Genomic DNA, 18847 nt, shown 5'->3' with positions numbered 1-18847 from the left:
CACAATACATTAAAAACAATAAAGCCTTGATCTTCCAGAAGGATGCTGTCCAGGAAGATTGGGAAGCTTCAGGAAATCTGGTTGTGCACTTTCTGTATCCTGATCTTAAAAATGTTGTATTGCTATCAAAACTGCCAAGGAAAACTTTCAAAGATGCAAATAAAAACTCTATTCATCACAAATTAAAAAAAAATGCTTCTCACCTCCAGTTTCAAATCTCTCAAATAATCATGCATCTAGCCTACATGGAATCAAAGTGCTTTAATAAACTGCCTTCTTACCAAAACCCTAGTTTTGCCTCATCAAGTTCTACTCTTTCCTTCTGTTATACTCATGACTCTTAATACATCCTTTTCAAGATTCTATTTTATACACAGCCTAAAAAACCTGAGATTCCTGATTTGTCAGGTCATTTTCCTTTATGTCCCTCCTTCCTCGGGTTCATCACCTATTTATAACTCATCTTGTGACAGATTTGTTTGTTCTCTCTATAACTTGTGGATCACTTTTCTTGCTTGGAAGCATGTGATTATCTTCATTCTTCCTAAAACTTCATCTCCGAATTCAGTTATCAATTTCTAGTCTGTGTCAGTGCTTACAGTACTGACTGAAATACTTGGAAGTTGTCTATACACAACCACAATAAAAAATTTCTCCAAAGCCAACTTCATGCTTCATAAGACAGAAGTGGTGAACCTCATGACACCCATGCAGATGGACAATAGAGTTACAACTGCTGAATCCTATACAAATGCACTTTATAAGCACTTACACGAGTGCATGGATCATGCTATCTAACAGAACCAAGACTCTATCCTCCAAAAAAGGAAGCCAATCTGGTGGTCCCCTGCCATAAACAAACTGTACAACAGAAGGAAGAAACTGTTGCAAAAGAGAGTAAATTCCCATGAGTGGAGGAGCTCCCTGGTCAGCCTCAGTAAGAAGCTGAGATCCCTTATAAGATCCTCCAAAGCTAGCTACGAAAACAAAATCGCCACTAAATCCAAGGACAACCACAAAGCATTCTATAGCTATGTCAATAATCTAGATGGCAATACCCAGATCTGCTCTGAGTTACAGCACAAAGGCACAAAACCTACAGAACCAACTGATATTGCCAACATCCTGACATATAGGTTCAGTGCTAACTTTACCCCTCTCTCACCCCCTAAAGGGCCCATATCTATACAGGAAGAATGCAGAGTCCCTGTAATCACAACTATGCAGGTAAAAGCTGCACTCTCTAAAGCCAAAAACACAGTATCCATGGGACCGGACAACATCCCAGGTTGCGTTTTACATGAACTTCAGAACAAACTGGCTCCCCACTTAAGCACCATGTTCAATAATAGCCTCGCATCAGGCTTTGTGCCCAGAGCCACCACTAATCCCGGGAACTATCGACCTAATAGCCTGACGAGCCTGGTCTGCAATGCCATGAAACGTGTCATCATGGAACTCATAAACAAAGACATTGGTAACCTCCAAACCTTGGACCCCACCCAGGTCAGGTTTGTAAAAGGCAGATCATGTCTCCTAAACCTGATAGACTTCTTTGAAGCAGTCACCAAAGCCGTAGACAAGGGTAAGGTGGTTCACACAGCCTATCTAGATCTTGCCAAGGCTTTCGACACCATCCCCCACTCTGGAATTATAGATAATCTCACTAAACTAGGTATAAATCCCTGTCACAAGATGGGTTGCCAACTGGCTCACTGACAGAACCCACACTGTGAAAGTAGCAGACTCCAAATCCGACTTCAGACCAGTGACAAGTGGAGTACCACAGGGTTCAGTCCTGAGTCCTCTCCTGTTTGGTATCTACTTCTCTGATGTACTGGCTAACACAGAAGGTCTTTGGCTAAAGAAGTTTGCAGATGACTGCAGGCTAGGAGACATAATCGAAACTCCTAACGATGTGGACATCCTACAAAAGGGCATCACAGAGACAGATGCCTGGTGTCAAAGCCATGGCCTGAAGCTCAATGCCAAAAAGTGCATTGTCATCCCCTTTGGTTAAAAACTCTGTACCCATGAACTACAATCCTAGGCGGTAGTATACTTAACACCAACAGTGTGATAATAAACCTTGGGATTACAGGTGGACAGTAGTCTCTCCTTTGATAATCACATCGCCACAGTAGTCAGGAAATCCTTCTATGTGGCACACCTCATCACAAAAGGTTTCCCATCCAGAAAAAAAGAGGTCATTGCTCCCCTCTACTCATCACTCATTAGACCCATTATAGAGTACAATGCCCCTTTTGGTATGTACCTCACAAGACATCTACAACAACTGGAAAGGCCGCAGAAATACCTCACAAGGAGGATTACCAGCCTCAAACAGATGCCCTACACAGACTGTCTCAAAAAACTCCAGCTTTACTCTGTCGCATATTGCCTACTCAGAGGTGATCTCTGCCTAACATACAAAGCTATGTCAAACCCAGAGCTGTTGGACATGCTCCACTTAAAGAAATCCCAATCCCTCTGAGCTACATGCTCTAGGGACCTAAACCTTGTCACCACAATTAACAGAACATGCCGGAGGGATAGATTCCTGTCCCAGAGACTTCCCATACTCTGGAATAAACTACCTACCTATATCAAACAAAGCTCCTCATTAGCACTCTTCAAGAAAAATCTTGATGATTGGATGGGAAATAAGAAATTCACCCTGGGAATCACCTCTGTGGCTCTGCTCGACAGTGGCACAGGAAAATAATTTTCTTGGGTGGCAAAAGCCAGAGTACCTTTTTGGCTGGGCTTGTATAGGCCCCATGGCCGATAGCCTAGTACCTACCTATGAACCTATGAGTGTGTGTGTGTGTGTGTGTGTGTGTGTGTGTGTGTGTGTGTGTGTGTCTGTGTGTGTGTGTGTGTGTGTGTCTGTGTGTGTGTGTTAACCTTATAATTTTTTTTTCAGGAAATGCAAATGCTTCCATTGCCCTACTCATAAAGTCCCAGCTTACTCTGTCAAATGCTTTTTCTGTGTCAAGACCCACCAACAACAATGGTTATTTTCTTACATTCTGCTTCCCTCTGGATCATCAATATTCTGTTAATGTGATCAAATGTTTGCCCCCCCCCTCCACAAAACCACACTGATCCATATCTATCAATTTTGACATTTCTTTTGTCATTCTTTTAGCCATTACAGACATGAACATTTTATAATCATGGTTTAGTATTGAAATGGGCCTGTATGAAACTGGGTCTGATGGATCTTTACCTCCTTTAGGTATTACAGCTATCACTGCTTTCTTCCAGGATGTTGGCACTTTTCCTCCTCTTAAAATACTGTTAAACAAAACCTTCCAGATCTTTATCAGTTTTTCCCTCTTAGCTTCCAAACTTCCACAGAATACCATCTATTCCTGGGGACTTTCCTGTAGATTGGTTACACATCACAATTTTTATCTCATCTCCTCCTATCCTAACTGTTAGTAATTGAGTCTCATCTACCTCTGACCTTGGCATATTTAATTCTTCCATAAACATTTCCATTTGTGTCTTTTATTGATTTCCACATTTCTCTGCTTTATGCAGACTTTCATAGAATTTCCAAAATATTTCTAATACCTCTACAGGATCTCTTGTTACTTCCTTGTTATGGACTCCCTAGCTTGGCAACAACCCTTTCTACTTTCTGTTGCCTGAGGTTCATAGATTTGTACTAGGCTAACTACTTTTGTGGGCTATTTTATGTCTAGCTAATTACCGCATGTGAGAATCAAACCCTGCACCTGGTATCTGTAAGGTAAATACCTAAACCATTATGCTAACACTGAGTCGTTGTGCTAAAAGGTTTTGTGCTCTACTGTTATTATCAAAAGTCAGTTGCTTAACAGCAATCTTTGTAAACTTGTGCATATTATCGAGGTAATCCCTTATTTTCAGCTTAGCATTCTGCAGTTGATCCTCTTCTTGTTCTGGGAGATTCTCCCCATTCTGCAATACTTTATTTGTCAGTCCCTCTAAATAATTCTTGTTACTCTTAATCACAGCTCCCTTTCTTTTCTTTCCACCCTATTTTTAAACTCCACCTTAATTTTATCCCACTCTCTAGCTATTTTCAGAAATTTCTATCCTCTCTAATAGCTCCTGAATAATCTCCCCTACCCATTCCTTAAATTTGTCTCTTTTCAACAGATAGGTGGGAAAGCACCAGTGTCTCATTTTTATTTCATTACCCTGTGTTTTTATTTTAGTTATTATTGGCGCATGATCTGAAACAGTAACTGGGTGCACATCAAGACCTTCAATTAAATGCACACGTTCCTGTGAAATGTAAATCCTGTCTAGCCTAACCCAGTTTTTATATCTTGGGGAATGTGTAAATTTATTGAATTCACATATTCCATGCCAAATATTTTCATAAAGTTCTTCAAAACTCTACCCTCCAATGATTATACTTTCCCTTCTGGGCCCCCAGACACATCTTTACTGTTGCAAATCACATTCTAATCCCTGCCTATAAGTAATATTCCTTGTTGAAAACTGATTATTTCTTCCAGAAGTTTCTTAAGCTCTGTTATAGCAGTTTTAAGTGGAATATAAATACATGCCAGTGTAATCCTCCTCCCTTGCCAGTAGCCCCCCTAGCACTACAAATCTGCCATTATTCTCTTTTTATCCTCTTCTGTCACTAGTGGAGCTCCTCTTGCAATTAATACAAGTACTCCTCTTTTCCTTTGTCTCAGGTATTATGTTGAATAACCATCCTGAAAACCTTTCTTTATCAAAATTCACATGTTCAGTTCTTTCTAAGTGTCTCTCCAGTAACATAGCTATTTGCACTCTACATTTTTAATATAGTTCACTACTCTTTCTTTTTTGTATTTATCTGTGAGACCATTGACATTTAAATATGTTACAGAAAGCATCATTGCATTAAAAAGTTATTATTCCCACCTTTTATGTATAACACTTTTTTGTCCAGCTATGTGTAACAGCACACTGTTTGACAGGTTGAACTTTTATACAGTTGTTTCTTGTCATATTCATTTGAGCCTATGTCACATCTTAGAAAACATTTTATTTGATGGGACGGGGGGGCTGTGCATAGATCTATCAAAGAAAAAAAAACACATCCCAATACTCCTCAAAACCTATTAACTTAATACTAACACACAAAACTATGTACATCTTCAAATATTGAAGTTTTACCCTCCTAATAGGAACAAAAGTCTCATACTGATAGTCACGCTCATAGACTTGAGTTAACCTAAAAGAAAGGTTAAACATGCTAAGACACATTATGCAGCCTGGGCTTCTACTAAGTGCTAATTGGTTTTGTCTTTTCTCTATAGCTCTTTCAACTGGGAAAATACCTGAATGCTTTCAGAGAACATTATCTCCTAGCCAGTTTCTCTTTTCTTTTTTTTTCCTCAGTCAATCACTTTCCACCAGACTGTAGCCAGTTTCACTTTATCAGATTGTTTCCATGGAAACATGAAGACCAGCTGAAAAATTGCTACTGAACATACATGTATTTGCTAGAAAAAAAGCCTCATAATATTCAATGTTCTTTTTTATTTACTTGCTCTCTCTTAAAACTTGTTACTAAATCAATCTAAGGTCCTTAATCCAGTCATTCCTCCAGGCAAGAATGAGAAAATCACAATAATTTTTCTTTTGTCTTGCTTTTTTAACCAGTTTTTTTACATTATAGTGCCTACATTTCTTAAAACTGAACAAGAAGAAAGAGAAGAAAGGAGAAAGAAAAAAGAACAGCAGCACCTACTTACAATCCTCATTACACTTAAATATAACTGAAAAAAATATATACTTTATAGCATGTAAAGAAAACCACTCACCATAGAAATAGTACTATTTAAGGGAAAAACATCTTTACTTAAATTTAACTTACTCCCTCCTCTTCCCCTCCCCAAAGCACTTTTCCAAACATTAATGACATGAAGTAGGGCATATGCTTTAGACTCCCCCACAAATCCAACAAATTCTGAAAAAGTCCAATATTTCCAGATTTTCTTGTTCTGCCATGTTTCATAAATATAATTATTGCACTGTAATCCCACATTTAGTTACTGGTTTTATTACCGTTCATCTCCTAAATCCTCTCTCTTCATTTTGAATGTATTGTCGATTCTTCTAGTCAACTTTCATGCTCCCTTCCTTCTCTCCAACATTTTCTGTTGAAAATTTTGAAAAGATTTCACAGGTACATACTCTCTGTGGTCATTATCACCAGAAGAACAAGAAGCAAAATCTCCTTCTGTTTCACAGCTTACTTTTTGTTGGACAAACTTTTGTATTTCCTCCTTAGCAAGTGCTTCACCAAAAATGATTTTGTCCCTCCAGGGAAGAATGCCTTGAAGATGGCTGGGTACAACAGTTTGAATCTCACTCCTGCATCTTGGCATTCCCTGAACAGTTGAATATATTTGCTCCTCTTTTCTCTGGTATACAATGAGTAATCATTCTTCACAAACACTCTGCTGTCTCCCACTTCTAGTACTTTGTCCTTCTGTCCCGGTTTTGTCAGAATCAACTCCTTCTGCTGGTAGGATAACATCTTTACTATTAAAGGTCTTGGTTGCTTTCTTATAGCCAGGTTTGGAGCATACACACAATGTGCCTTTTCAACTAACAACTCCTGCTGTGGAATACCATTTCAGTTGCTTATTTTGTGCTTTCATAAAATTAATACAGTCTGTTTATTTCAGATTCTCTGATATAGCTGAAAATCTCAGGTTTTCCTTAGTGCACTATCCTCTAATTCTATTATTTTTTGAAATGTCTCTTCCTGAGCAGTCTCATATTCAGCCAGCCTTTTCTTAATTTCGACCTCTGATTTTTTTTGCAACTTTATCACCTCATCAAAATATCTGTTTAAAGTTTCTTCCATTTTCCAGCATTTTGTTATTTGTGTTGATATACTCCATCAGTGTTTTTTTTATTTTAACCATATCTGTGGACAGTTGTCTTATATCTTCCTGTAGGTTACTGGAAGTCATGTCTGGAGGTTGCATTACTTTTTGCTGTACAGCGGCAGAACTCTCCCAGGTCAGTGTTTCTTCCTTATTTTTCTAGCAGATTTTTCCAGATCTTCTGTGTTTCCTTTATTCCTGGCATCCAGGCAGTGTCCTTACTAGCCAGATATTGAAATTTACCCATAAACACAAGTCTGCTGGTCTTCTCTTCTAATTTTCTGCTTCCACACTGGGAGAGAGAGAAACAAGCTGTTACTCAGTGTGCAGCCATCTTGGAAATCCCCCCAGATGAGAAAGTTTCTTGAGTAAAACCCTGTACCTTCTTCCCCTGCAGGAACTGACTGAATGGACCCTTGTTGAAAAAGATCTGATCTAGCAAGATGGGAGGGAGAAGACCTTCTTGTTCTTTAGGAGGTTTTGACATCCCTAGGAAAGGTAGCTTTTCCTGAACTGAATGGAATACCCTTTTCCATGATGTACAAGACCCACTAGTATCCAGTTATGAGTCTCCATTGTTGCAGGAAAGAGGACAGTTTATTCATTACAGGGAGGGGGAGGGGGTGGGATTGAGGGATGGGGGTTGTGCATAGTCACAGCTTTTCTCTGGGAGGATAGGGTTCTTGGAATCCCCATGCTTAGGGTGCTGATCAGGTCGCCACCTCCTAGACTGCCTGGGTCTCTTTGCTTGGGAGACCTCACCTTGTCTTGCCTGAGGGGAAAGAAACACGGTTTAAAAGGATAATTTCTATTATATCTAGTAGTGGGAGAGAGATAGAATTCCTTCACAGTTTTTTTTTGTTTACACTTTTTGTCCAACTTCTTAAATACTTTTCTGCAGGAGGGCCAAGAAAGAACTCCTTTTCCAGTGGGGCATCCAGGAGTTCACCTTTACCTAGTCAGAGAGTGGCTCAGTCCTCAGCCAAGCATGTCTACAAATGACAGAACCTACAGCTGCTGCTCTACAAGATAAATCCATTGTATCAGAACCACATTTTAGAGAGTATCTGGAGACCTGCAGCCTTTTCTTGCATGTCTCGTTGTAATGTCTTGTCAGTAAAGCCTTCTGTTTTAGAAATGATTTGTTCTGTTAGAGACCCTAAATATTTCAATATGTGAAAATGAGAATCAGCAGTTCTTACAGAGAGGGTAGCAGAAGTAAATTCCTTCTTTCCTACTCTATCCAGCAGTGTACTTTCTCCGTCATTTGATAAAAGTGTCTATCTGTACCCTTGGAGGCACCTTTGGAGGATTCACAAGATACCAATGAAGGATCAGATTTTGGATTTTGGTAGAAATGCTTGTGAGTGTCAGGCACTCTGTAGAAGTGATCTAGTTTTTTTAGTGCAGATGGCAGACAGTCTGGGTGCAGAGAGATATCCTCCTCATACAACATGAGACACTACTCACAAGCTACAACTCTCATTACTTGTAGAACCATACTCCGTAACACTTCACGTGTTTTCTCCTCTCTGGCACCTACTCTTTGTCAAACTCTCCCCATTGACATTAAGGAAATAAACATTTATTCTAAATTTAGAATGGAACTCAAAAAGCACTTCTTCATCCAAGCTAAATGCTCTTGCTTCAATACAGGACATATCACCTAATCTGCCTGCTGAGTCTCTTCTCCTCTCTCAAGATTAATTGAAGAATGACCCACTCTGCTTGATTGCACATTGCACTGTGCTTGTTCACTAGAATGTATATTCACAGTTTTTTTTTCTATGTAATTAGTCAGAATGGCTCTGTTATTGCTTAGATTTTTGTAGTTTATGTTTGTGAAATATTTTGGATTTCACTCGTGGTGAGCCTGAAATAGGTCATTATTGATCAGAGCTCAATCCTAGTAAACAACTATAAATAAATAAATAAATAAAACTATGTTCTGGGGGAATAGCTAGAAGTCTGGGGGGTGGTAGACTTAGAAGCTCTTTACAATGGATTTGGGCCTGACATAAGTCCTTATTTTCCCAATTAAAAGCCTTCTTCATCTTATGCAGGGTATCCCCGAGGATATGTCTTGGAGATGGGAGAAGAGAAGTATCTTCAGAATCAGGGTCAGGGTAGGATGGGGGTACTCAGAATAGGAAAACTCTTCCTAATCCTCAGATCCTGAGGAATCAGTATCTTTCTGAAAGGAAGCATCCCTACTACCGTTTTTGGGAGAAGCTACAGAGGTAGGCATCTGTGTCTAGATGGACTCCCTCAATTTTATACTGGCCATGAATTCTTGCATTATGAAGTGTCCTTGTGGCCTTGATGAAAGGTAGACACTAGGTGCTCTAAGTTGGGTTTTTTTGGTACCAGTGTTGAGAGCTAAAGGTCTCTGATGGTTTGGTGCTTAAGGGAGAATTTGAAACTGAGGGAGTGTTCCCTTCCTCCAAAGTCAGACCTGATGACACAGAGGAGACCCAGACAACAGCCAACACACTGGACTCTGTCTCAAAACAGAAAAAGGCAGACAGAACCAATCAATATGTCCCAGATGCTGAAGGTCCAGTCAGGTCCAAGACTGAGACAGAAGCGAATGTGTCAAGTACTAAAGACTCTGAAACCATAAATGGACCAAAACAGGTCAGTCCCATTGGGAGATCCTGGATATCAATCCCGACTACTTGGAACAAGATATTAGTTACCTCAGAAGGCTTCACTGTCAAATGTGATGGAAGCAGGGTCAGTGTCAAAAGAAAGGGTGCTGTTAGCACTGTCTGGAGAAGGTAAGGTCCAGGATTGGTTTCAGCTCTGCAACCACATGAACTGAGATGAGTAATGGAGAAGGAGTGAAAAAAATTGGACTTGTTGGGTCTGCCCTACCCCCTATTAGGTGTGGAGGTAGAAGGGATGACATGCATGTCTAGCTAACGGCCTTGTTATTCAGTCACAATGAATATTACTTACACTCCTGGTAGACATGGTAGATCTAAGAGATGGTACAGAGGAATGTCTGGAGCCCAGAAACCATGACAGCTCCATCTCTGAGGGCTGGCTGCACCATGAGGTGTCCTTTCTCAGGACCTCTCATGAATGATCATGGTCTCGGTGTCAATAACCATTGGCACTGAATGTCTAGAAGGCACCATCTCAGACACACACAAAACTAAAGCAAGAATTGTTTCAGCAGGATTGTCTATTTTAGGAGTCAGAGAAGAGGGCAGAGAGCTATCCAAGTGCTTCTTTCTTTCTTTCTTTTTCTTCAACTCTCTTTTTCCTTGGATCTCTCTCTCTTTCTTTGAGGGTTTGAACTGATCTTTCTTAGAACTGTTAGGTTGATGAGAGGCAGAATATTAGAGAAGTAAATGATTTCTCCTATCTATGAAAGACCATCAAAAGATTTGCAAATTTGGCATTTAGGTGCTCCAGCTCCAGGCAAACAACCTTTGATCATGTGTATCCATGGGTACAATTTTGTGTTCACAGTTGGTGCGCTTCTTAAAATTCAAAGCTTTCTCTATCAATGAGATAACTCACAAAGTTAGATACACACACACACACACACACACACACACACACACACACACACACACACACGCACACACATATATATATATATGTGTGTGTGTAGAAAAATAGAAAAGGAAGGAAAAATGTAAGACATAGGACAGAAGAAGAAAATTATTAAAGAATTTTATTTTTTTTCTGCCAGAGAAAAAAGTATTAGCAGTACTGTTTGGCTTAACTAGGCCGGAGAAGACTATGGAAAGGAACAAAGATGAAGAGACAAGTTGATGAAAATATCAACAGTAGTGTAATAATAATGCTAGAATATCCAAGAAGACCAAATATTTGGGAAAAAAATCAATTATCTCTTTTCTGACAAGATGATCACTGGAGGATCGTGTCTGCTGAAGAAGCAGCAAGCAAGATCAGGGGAACGGGGGCACAGTCCATCATGAGAAAGAAGAGGAGCTTGAGTGCTGGAAAAGCTTCTGAATGCAAAGTTGTGGTGGATAACCTAACCATGAAGACAGATGGGAGGGACATAGGATTGCACTTTATATACCCATAACCAGTGACAGACACACACGCACGCGTGTGTATGTATGTATGTATGTGTATATATATATATATATATATATATATATTTTTTATATATTGTATGTGTGCGTGCGTGTGTGTGTGTGTGTGTGTGTGTGTGTGTGTGTGTGTGTGTGTGTGTGTAAAGAGAGGGGGAGAAAATATGGGTGTCTGTGTGTATGGTTATGTATATATAGTGCGTATTATTTTTGTACATAGTGTGTGTATGTAATTTCAGGTGCCTCCTGAGTGAGACTTCATACTCCACTTCCTACTCCCTGAAAGTGCAGATTTACACAAAGGCAAAAGTGCTAAGCTTTTGATGGCCCCTGCTCTAATTTTGACAGCTGGCAGGTTATAGGGTGTGGAAAGTGGTGTGGTGGAGTTCATCTCAGTCTTCACTAGCCACTGCATATGCTGCTAGGTCACAGCAGGCCTCTGTGTCTACGTCTCGGAGGGGGGCAAAAACTCATCTGCTGAAGGTGGCATATGGGGAGCTGGTGGCGCCATTGTTTAACCTCTCAGGAGGCGAGTGAAGACTCCACACCTGTGGTGACACACTGAAAGGTGCAGAGGTTGGTGGCTGCTGAAGTGCGCTGACTAGCTGGATGCCAACACTGGCAACATGCAGCATATTCTGCAGAAGCATGATGAGTCAATTGAATGTTGGGCCCCAGCTCTGAGTTCACTGCAGGAGCAACTAGCCCAAGACAGTGGCCACCTACGTTTATGATGTGTGGAGTTGCTGCCCCCTGGGGCAATCTAGCAGCCAACCTTGCCAATATCACACCCTATTTTCATTCTGGAGTTACCTTTCTCTTCTGTGTCATTGTCCCATACCTTGTTTGTTGCCTACACTTCCTCATCTCCAACTGATCACTCTCAGTCTGTGTCCATCCACTGTCCACCTCACTTTTTTATATACAAATCCTTTCTGTCCATCATGTCTCTGTCACATGTTTATATGACCACTTCTGCAGCTTGCCTTCTTTCACTACCTCACTCAAAGCCATTCTTCATTACCCTTTCCTTCATTGCTTCACTTGTAATAATAAAAATGTGATCTATCTCACAAAAAATACCCCTTTTTTCCCCTCCCATTTTTTCCTTATGGCTCACCCTTGTGATTTTTCCCTACTTGCTGTATTCCCCTTTCTGATTTATACCTTTTACTCACCATTTATATAATAAAAAGGTTGTGCACTTTGGTGTGCACACCTATATAGCTGTTCCTATAGTGTACTTTTTTGTGTTGTGCTGCCCTACTGATACCTTAGTGTTGTCACCCGATGCTGGCAGCCTCTGCATTGCATAAAGCCATTCAAAGTGCCTTGGGTACATAAGCATGCATGTTCAAACCTCTCAACTTGCAGACATTGAAAACAGTACCAAAGGCCTTTGAAAAGTAGGAACATTCAGCTAAAAATCTGGACGTCTAATTAGCATAACATCTGAATACTACTTAACACATGACTCTTCCCGCTTCACGTAAGAAAGTGGGATACTACTCAGAAACATGTTTAAAGAGCAGAGAGTGACAAAATGAAAAAATATAAGTACATTATCAAAGAGACAGTGCAAAATCTGCAGACTTTAAAGAACTATATTGCAAATTTCTATGGCACAAGGGTAATGCAAGTTTGCTTCAGAAAAAGGAAGATGTAAGATGTGTGTCCTCATTCTTTAAATTATTGTTGCCACTACAATGTTGGACATGTAGTGTGATTTTTCTGTGTACTAAACTACTTCAGAAACCGCATGTGATGACGGGGATTCAGCAAATTGTGTGTAGGGGTAAATCAAACCTTAAAATAGGGACATACTTCAAAAATACGGACATCGTGTGCAGGAGAAAATCAGGCCTGAAAACAGGAATGTTCCTCCAAAATAGGGACATTTAGGAGGTCTGTGCAAGTTTTTCCTGTGAGCTATAGTAGCACTACTCCTTCTGTATCCTGCTGTAGTGCTGTACTACCCGTTAATGCTTCCTGTCTTCTTTATTATGTGACTTTACGCTTGGTATAATGTTGCCTACATGTGGTGTACACTTCTGTGGATCCCACTCCTTACTTAACATTGTCATTGTGAACTATGCCTATATCAGTAAAAATATTTTTATGCAATGTTGGCTCTTATAACATCCAACACCGCCAGACGAAGTGCCATGGCTGAGTGGGTATAACTTTCTCTAGGAAGAGCTTTTGTCTTTCCACATTCTGTGTATATCACTGCCAAGTGTCCAGTTATAGAACCAAAATAAAATACAATGAAATACAAACATGATAATATGACTTTGATACTTGTACCTTTTTCAGGGCCAGAAACTTCACCAGTCTCCTCAAAATCTTCAACATTTCTTCGTAAGCTGACCTTGGCTTCTTCTGTAGATTGTCTGGATGACATCTGTATTTGAAGCTGCTTATTAGCTTCTTGAAAAGCCATTTCTGAACCGATAATGTTTTCTTCAGTCTCATAAAACAAACCTGAAGAATGCAACATAAAGCTTCCTCTCAATTTCTTTCACTTTTAGCTGAAGACCTTTTTTTTAAAGAAATCACAATTTTCACATCACCTTTAAATTAACTGCATACATTCAATGTTTAATAACAGGCAAGGTAGTCTGCATACCCCTTTCGACCACAAGATGGGCAAGAGACAAGACAGACAGACCAAAGAACATACATAAACATTTGCAATCATTTATCACGTTAGCCAAAATCATATATAAACAAGAAGCAAATACATGGTAGATTATATGACAGCAGCTTAACAAAGAAAATTCAAGGTAAATATCTTCAGAAACTGAAAAAAAAATCTGAACAATGACTAGTAATGCTAAATGCAAACAAGATAAATTCAGAAGCACATTCCAAAGACTGTCAAGAAAAATGTGACAAAAATGATGTACTAAGTGCAGATAGTAGGGCAAAAGTATGAAGAAATAATATAAAAAGGATTTGATTAAAAAATATACAGTGGGGAAGAACATCATTAAGTAAAGAAGGGCAGTAGAGGAAGAGGGTAGCATATTTATCCAGGATTCCTTTATTGATTATAGCTGAATGTAAATGAAATATATTTGCTAAATTTGAATTTAAACAGTGTAAGTGTGGAGTATTCCTAATTTCAGGAGGAAGGGAAATCCAGAATACAGGAATGATTTTTGGAGAGTAAGTGTCCCCAGCCTGCTGTGATATAATCTACCATATATTTTGTGCTTGTTCAAATATTGAAAAGTTAGACAAAAAAAGTTAACCTCTATGTTATCCACCTGATTACAAGCTGACTGTCAAACAGATCCCAGTTAGTGAAAGCTGCTAGTACCCTGGGTACCTCAGGGATCAGTACACTGCCCTCTACAGTTTAGCATTTATTTTGCGCACAGCAAGACTGATATATCTAAAATGTGGTTGACCAAGTTTGCTGATGACTGCAAGCTGGGCACTATCATCTGCTCATCCACTGATACTAACATGCTCCAGAAAGGACTGGGTTATATACAAATCTGGTGTACTGTGGAGTTAAAACTAAATACAATAAAGTGCAGTAGAGTAGCATTCTGCAGAAAAGCTATTCCCACCTCATACGTAATAAAAAGAAGGTATGTACTTACCATAATTTTCCATCTGTGTTGTTCATTTTCATTCATCTTCAATCTATGTGTCTGGATCCGATTGTTGGATCAGACTAGGCCGGTTACACTAGTCGTGGCCTGTAACAAACTCTCAACTTCCTTCCTTACCCATAATGCACCACCCTTAGCATCCCCCAGATCTTGTCTGCAGCTGAACAGGAAGAGCACAAGGGAATAAGTATTAATTAAGTAAAAAATAAATAAATGACAACGTTAATCCTAGACAACAGAATCTCATTCCTCCACAAACCAATTATGAAAATATGGAGGTAGATGCCACATTTGGAGCTCAACACAAAGGACAACAGTGTCCTGAAGTCTCTTGCTGCTCCAGAAGTCAGACATTAGAAAGAGAAAGGGTTGGTGGGTGGGGAGCTGAGGATGATGAAAATAGATAACGCAGATGGAACGTTATGGTAAGTACATAACTTCTTTATCTGATGTCAATTTTCATTCATCCTCAACCTATGGGTCAGATTCCCAGCTACCTGAACCTTTGGGTGGACTTCAAGGAACATTTTTTCTGGGTATGACTGAGCCAAAGGCTGTAGTACTACTGGATCTCAGATCTAATTGTAATGTATTATAAGCAAATGAGAATTTGGCCAGGATTTAGCTGTACATACATTGTCCATAGAGATTCTGACTGGAAATATAGTGAAAGCCATCACAGGTTTGACTGAATGATTCATTTGTGGTTTTGATAAGGAAAGAAAGTCCTTTGTTCTTCCTTATTTATAAACTTGTGTACCATCTTAGAAAGGACAGAAGGGTTAGTATGCAACATGACCCTATTCTTTTTTTTTTTTTTTTGCATCAAAATGCAGGTTTACAGGGGAAATATTTCAAGGAATATAGAATAAAATGTAATTTGCAAAGGGATTTGTAAAGTAAGATTGTTAGCAAATGTTACCATTAAAAATAATATTGATAGTATTGTGAAAATTTGAGAAGAATCCTGGAATCCTACATTAACATTGGGGTAGGTGTGAGTAGCGGTTTGAAAAACTGGCTCTGCGACAAGAGAATCTTTCCAACTACTTTCTCTACATTTTGTACTGTAAGGCTTCTGAAAGAAGGAATAGAACATACTGATGGAGATCTATGTCTTTTTAGAAAGGGGGAGGGTACCGTGGAAGAGACTGGATTGACTGACAGTGAATACCACATCCTAGGCAAGTTTATTAAGGTAGAAGGTACAGCCATAGATGGATCTGGCTTGGACTGCATTAGATCCGATAAAGATGGTTCATATAATTTTGTCTTTCTCAGAAATCGAAGAGGTGGTTGGAGCATTTAACTTGGTTTTTTTATATTCGGGTTGAGACTGTGAATGAGAAGAATTTATCTGATTTTAATCAACCCCATAAAGCAGCAATCATCATTCACTTCTGAAGAGTTTCCTAGTAAAGATTCAATGGAAAGGTAAAGATATGAAAAAAACAGTGAATAGGAGAAACCAGACTCATATTTATATTAGAAATATCCGAGAGAACAGTATATGTAGATTAAGGTCAGAGTAAAGGAAAAGCATATTTGTAACGGTCAGGAAGGAGCTGATTTGTTGGTCAGTAGGTTGTTATATCTCCTGGCTCAGTATAGGTTGTTGCCTTTACAATGAGTTCTGCACCCAATTGTGTATTGCATTATAGGTTGTGGTGACCGAGTATAGGACACTGCCTTTACAATGAATTGCTAATTTGTTTAGATTTGAAGAGAAGGAGTTTCTTAGCTATTTATCTGATGGAGGATCAGTGTGAAGTAGCTACTGGTCTTGTCATACTGATGGGATACAAATAATCAGTTCCATCACGCAATTGTAGAGATATAAACTGTGAGGTAGTAAAAAGGGCCTGCTCAGTTAGTTTACTTTGACAGAAATATGAGGTGGCACTAGAGCTCAGATGTAAGATGTTGTGCATTGTCACATACTCTCTCTATGGCTCTTGATACCTGTGATAAGTTTGATTCCTTCTAGTTTATTAATGCACCAAGCTACTGACATGTTGCAGCTTTAAGATACCAAATGTACAAACAACTGCAAAAAAATATCCAAGCAAAAAATACAACAACCAGGAACCAGTCGACAAGATTTATTCATCTCTCCAGCGCTTTGGCAAAACGCCTTCAAGGGTACTCCTGGAAGGCTTTTTGCCGAAGCGCTGGAGAGGTGAATAAATCTTGTCGACTGGTTCCTGGTTATTGTATATTCTTCATGTTGTGGCTTTAGTTTTTGAAAAAAATGAGGGAACTGCCTTGTTAAATTATTTTTAATTGCATCCACCAGGGAAGAAGCTGTGTGTAAACTTGGGTCATTCTATTAACTCTGAAAAGGGTTGAGAACGGATCGGCTGTTGGTATGTTATCATCAGTAGAAGAATTCCTATGTGTAATATGCTTAAATAAACTATAATCTTAAATAAAATATGATCATTATTACTCAGAATAATGTCAGTGCCTGCAGAATCAATTGGTTTGATTGTAACTAGATGAAAAAGGTTTCCAGGAGGAGGATGAAGTTCCCCCTGGATGGTCCTCCCACTCCTGTATGAAAGATGAAATCCTGAAGAACCATGGGTCACACCCGACCATCCTTGTTTACAAAAGGAAAGAACAGATTGAGTGGTGAACATATGGAAAAATAGTGTGACGAACTGACTGATGCAATACAGGGTGGTCCAAAGTGGTCTCCAGTCCGGATTATAAAGGTCTGGTGAGACATTTTGAATGAATTGCTTTCTTAACATCCATTACAACTCCAAGTGTTGCCTATTTCATTCAACCTGGTAGAATAACAAAGATTTTTCTTAGAGAAGGAGGATTTAAGAAAGGAGAGAGAGGGAATTATATAGCCTGTGACAATAATTCTCTGAACTCATTAGGCCTTTCTAATACATGTTGAATGATAGTAAGATTGAAAAACTATAGATGGTAAAACCTTATGAGGGGTCAGATCAACAGCGGACAGAGGTCTAGACAGATTCAAACTGGACCTCCCTGTGGCCCAGTAAATGAGTCAGACAATTCAACAACCTGAAATGAAATACTGCAGGAGTATAAACACAGTTCTATTATACAATTTTCCTGTCTACTGGTGCCCATTTTATTTCACTCTAGTGTAGCATTGATGTTATCATATCCTTATTCTCCCCAAGGAGTCTGGTGGGAGGAAAAGGGGGGGAGATGGTTCTCAAAACATGACTTACTATGTAACTGAAGTTCATCAGATCCAAGATTTTTGGATCAGAGAAAGATGACCAGGAAAGGTGAGGAATCACAACATGATCCAAGCTATCAAACCAGAGGAAAACCCAGAGAGCAAGAAAAACTCCCAATACGATTCTGATCTGAACTAGAGAAATTCAAATCTTTATATATACATATATATATTTTGTCCTTTTTGTTAACTCTGCCTGATGGATCCGAAAGTCAAAGGGCATTTGTGACAAAATTCAGAACTGGCAACATTCAAATGTCTCGGATTCAAGGGAAAATCAGGATCTAAACCAAAGTGGCTTGACGAAAGGCTTCAGACACCATCTGAAGTAAGGACTCTTCGTGGGGGTCAAAGGTCCAGGATCCAATGGGAGGACAACAGCTGAATCCCCTCAGATCCAGCAACATCTATGTCCACCTAAACTAAAGGGGACTCGGATCTGAAGGCAGCCCCAAATCTATAGATGGCAAAGCTATAGAACTGAAAGAATTACCAGCACCTCTCAAACTCTCGCCACAAGAAAAGATGGACAAGGACTGAAAAAAAAAACACAATTTTTTCATTAGGAACAGACCAAAAATATGAATCAGAAATATGGACATTTGAGAGGTATGGCAATGACACAAGTGCATCCCAGCACAGATAGTACCAGTCAATTAACAGCATAGTTCCAATTTTCAGTCCCTCTTAAAGCAAGCAAGCTCACCTACTCAAAGCATAAGAAACACCACAGAACTATTACCGAAAGGAAGCAGCTGAAAATATAATATATATGGTGTGTTGCTTTAGTGGAACACATCTCTACAACAAGCCAGTTAATCTCAGAAACAACTACACTCTGTTGTTGGATTCGAAGACTTAGGATCTGACCAAAAGCAACAGACATGTAAGATAGGCATGAGGCATGGATGCGACCAAAAACCTGTTTCGTATTCGAAGAGGGTCAAGCCAATGCAGCTCTCAGAAACAACACCATAGCACTGCATCTGTTAAAGCAAGAGTTGAGGGTTTATTTTTATTATTATT

General features: G+C 39.4%; 1 protein-coding gene across 1 annotated transcript in view; it reads right to left on the bottom strand.

Moving 5' to 3' along the window:
* CFAP70 (cilia and flagella associated protein 70) overlaps window positions 1-18847 on the bottom strand; it is a 1838232-nt gene that overhangs the window by 606168 nt on the left and 1213217 nt on the right. The window contains exon 18 of the mRNA XM_044079382.1: window positions 13277-13453. Within this exon, the coding sequence (XP_043935317.1) occupies window positions 13277-13453 (177 nt within the window). The remainder of the gene's footprint in view (window positions 1-13276; window positions 13454-18847) is intronic.

Source organism: Protopterus annectens, chromosome 8.part0 (genome assembly GCF_019279795.1).
Source record: "Protopterus annectens isolate FY-2018-M chromosome 8.part0, PAN1.0, whole genome shotgun sequence".
Classification (NCBI taxonomy): Eukaryota; Metazoa; Chordata; order Ceratodontiformes; family Protopteridae; genus Protopterus; species Protopterus annectens.
Note: the sequence above shows the minus strand (reverse complement) of the source record. Positions and strands in the feature narration are given on the sequence as shown.